This window comes from Aegilops tauschii, chromosome 6 (assembly GCF_002575655.3).
Source record: "Aegilops tauschii subsp. strangulata cultivar AL8/78 chromosome 6, Aet v6.0, whole genome shotgun sequence".
Classification (NCBI taxonomy): Eukaryota; Viridiplantae; Streptophyta; class Magnoliopsida; order Poales; family Poaceae; genus Aegilops; species Aegilops tauschii.
This window is the reverse complement of record NC_053040.3, coordinates 150,313,726-150,314,764: the sequence shown is the minus strand read 5'-3', so window position 1 is coordinate 150,314,764 and position 1,039 is coordinate 150,313,726. Positions and strand designations below refer to the sequence as shown.

Below are 1,039 nucleotides of genomic sequence, written 5' to 3'. Positions count from 1 at the left end.
ACTATCGTTCCCTCAATGAACTTACAATCAAGAACAAGTATCCACTTCCCAAGATTGAAGATCTGTTTGATCAACTCAATGGGGCCAAGGTGTTCTCCAAGATCGACCTCAGATCAGGGTACTACCAGCTGAAAATCAGACCCCAAGATATTCCGAAGACGGCATTTGTAACCAGATATGGCCTGTATGAGTGCACGGTCATGTCCTTTGGATTGACCAATGCCCCAGCTTACTTCATGTATCTCATGAATAAGGTCTTCATGGAATATTTGGACAAGTTTTTTGTCGTCTTCATTGATGACATCCTTGTCTTCTCGAAGACGGAATAAGAGCACGAGCAACACTTGAGGATGGTCCTAGACAAGCTTCGAGAGCACCAACTATACGCCAAGTTCAGCAAGTGCAAATTTTGGCTGCATGAGGTTGGATTCTTGGGTCATAAATTGACTGCCGAAGGATTGTCAGTGGATCCCACCAAGATCCAAGCCGTGACTGAATGGCAAACCCCGAGCAATGTGAAGGAAGTCAGAAGCTTCCTCGGACTCGTGGGATATTACCGCAAGTTCGTTGAAGGATTCTCAAGCATTGCCCGACCCATGACCCAGCTCTTGAAGAAGGACAAGAAGTTTGAATGGTCGCCGAAGTGTGAAGAAAGCTTCCAGGAGCTGAAGAAGCGATTGACCACCGCCCCAGTTTCTGGCCACACCTGATATTCACAAGGAATTTGTGATATATTGTGATGCGTCGAGAACCGGACTGGGAAGTGTTCTGATGCAAGAGGGCAGAGTCATAGCTTACCTTTCAAGGCAACTACGGCCTCATGAAGAGAACTATGCTACTCATGATCTTGAGTTGGCAGCAGTGGTCCATGCCCTGAAGACATGGCGACATTACCTCCTAGGGAAGCGGTGTGAGATATACACGGATCACAAAAGTCTGAAGTATATTTTCACTCAGAAAGAATTGAACATGAGGCAGAGAAGATGGCTAGAGTTGATCAAGGATTATGACCTCAGTGTTCAATACGACCCTGGGAAGG

At 46.4% G+C, this 1,039-nt stretch overlaps 1 protein-coding gene across 1 annotated transcript; it reads left to right on the top strand.

Annotated features, from left to right (window-relative positions):
* Positions 1 to 350: 350 nt before the first annotated feature.
* Positions 351 to 710, top strand: LOC120966920 (uncharacterized mitochondrial protein AtMg00860-like). The gene has a single exon (XM_040393512.1). The coding sequence runs from the start codon at positions 351 to 353 to the stop codon at positions 708 to 710; it is 360 nt and encodes a 119-aa protein (XP_040249446.1).
* The last annotated feature ends 329 nt before the right edge of the window (positions 711 to 1,039 follow it).

Bases quoted from the DNA above. Each gene is read 5' to 3' on its own strand.
- LOC120966920 (XM_040393512.1), top strand. From the start codon at position 351: ATGGTCCTAGACAAGCTTCGAGAGCACCAACTATACGCCAAGTTCAGC.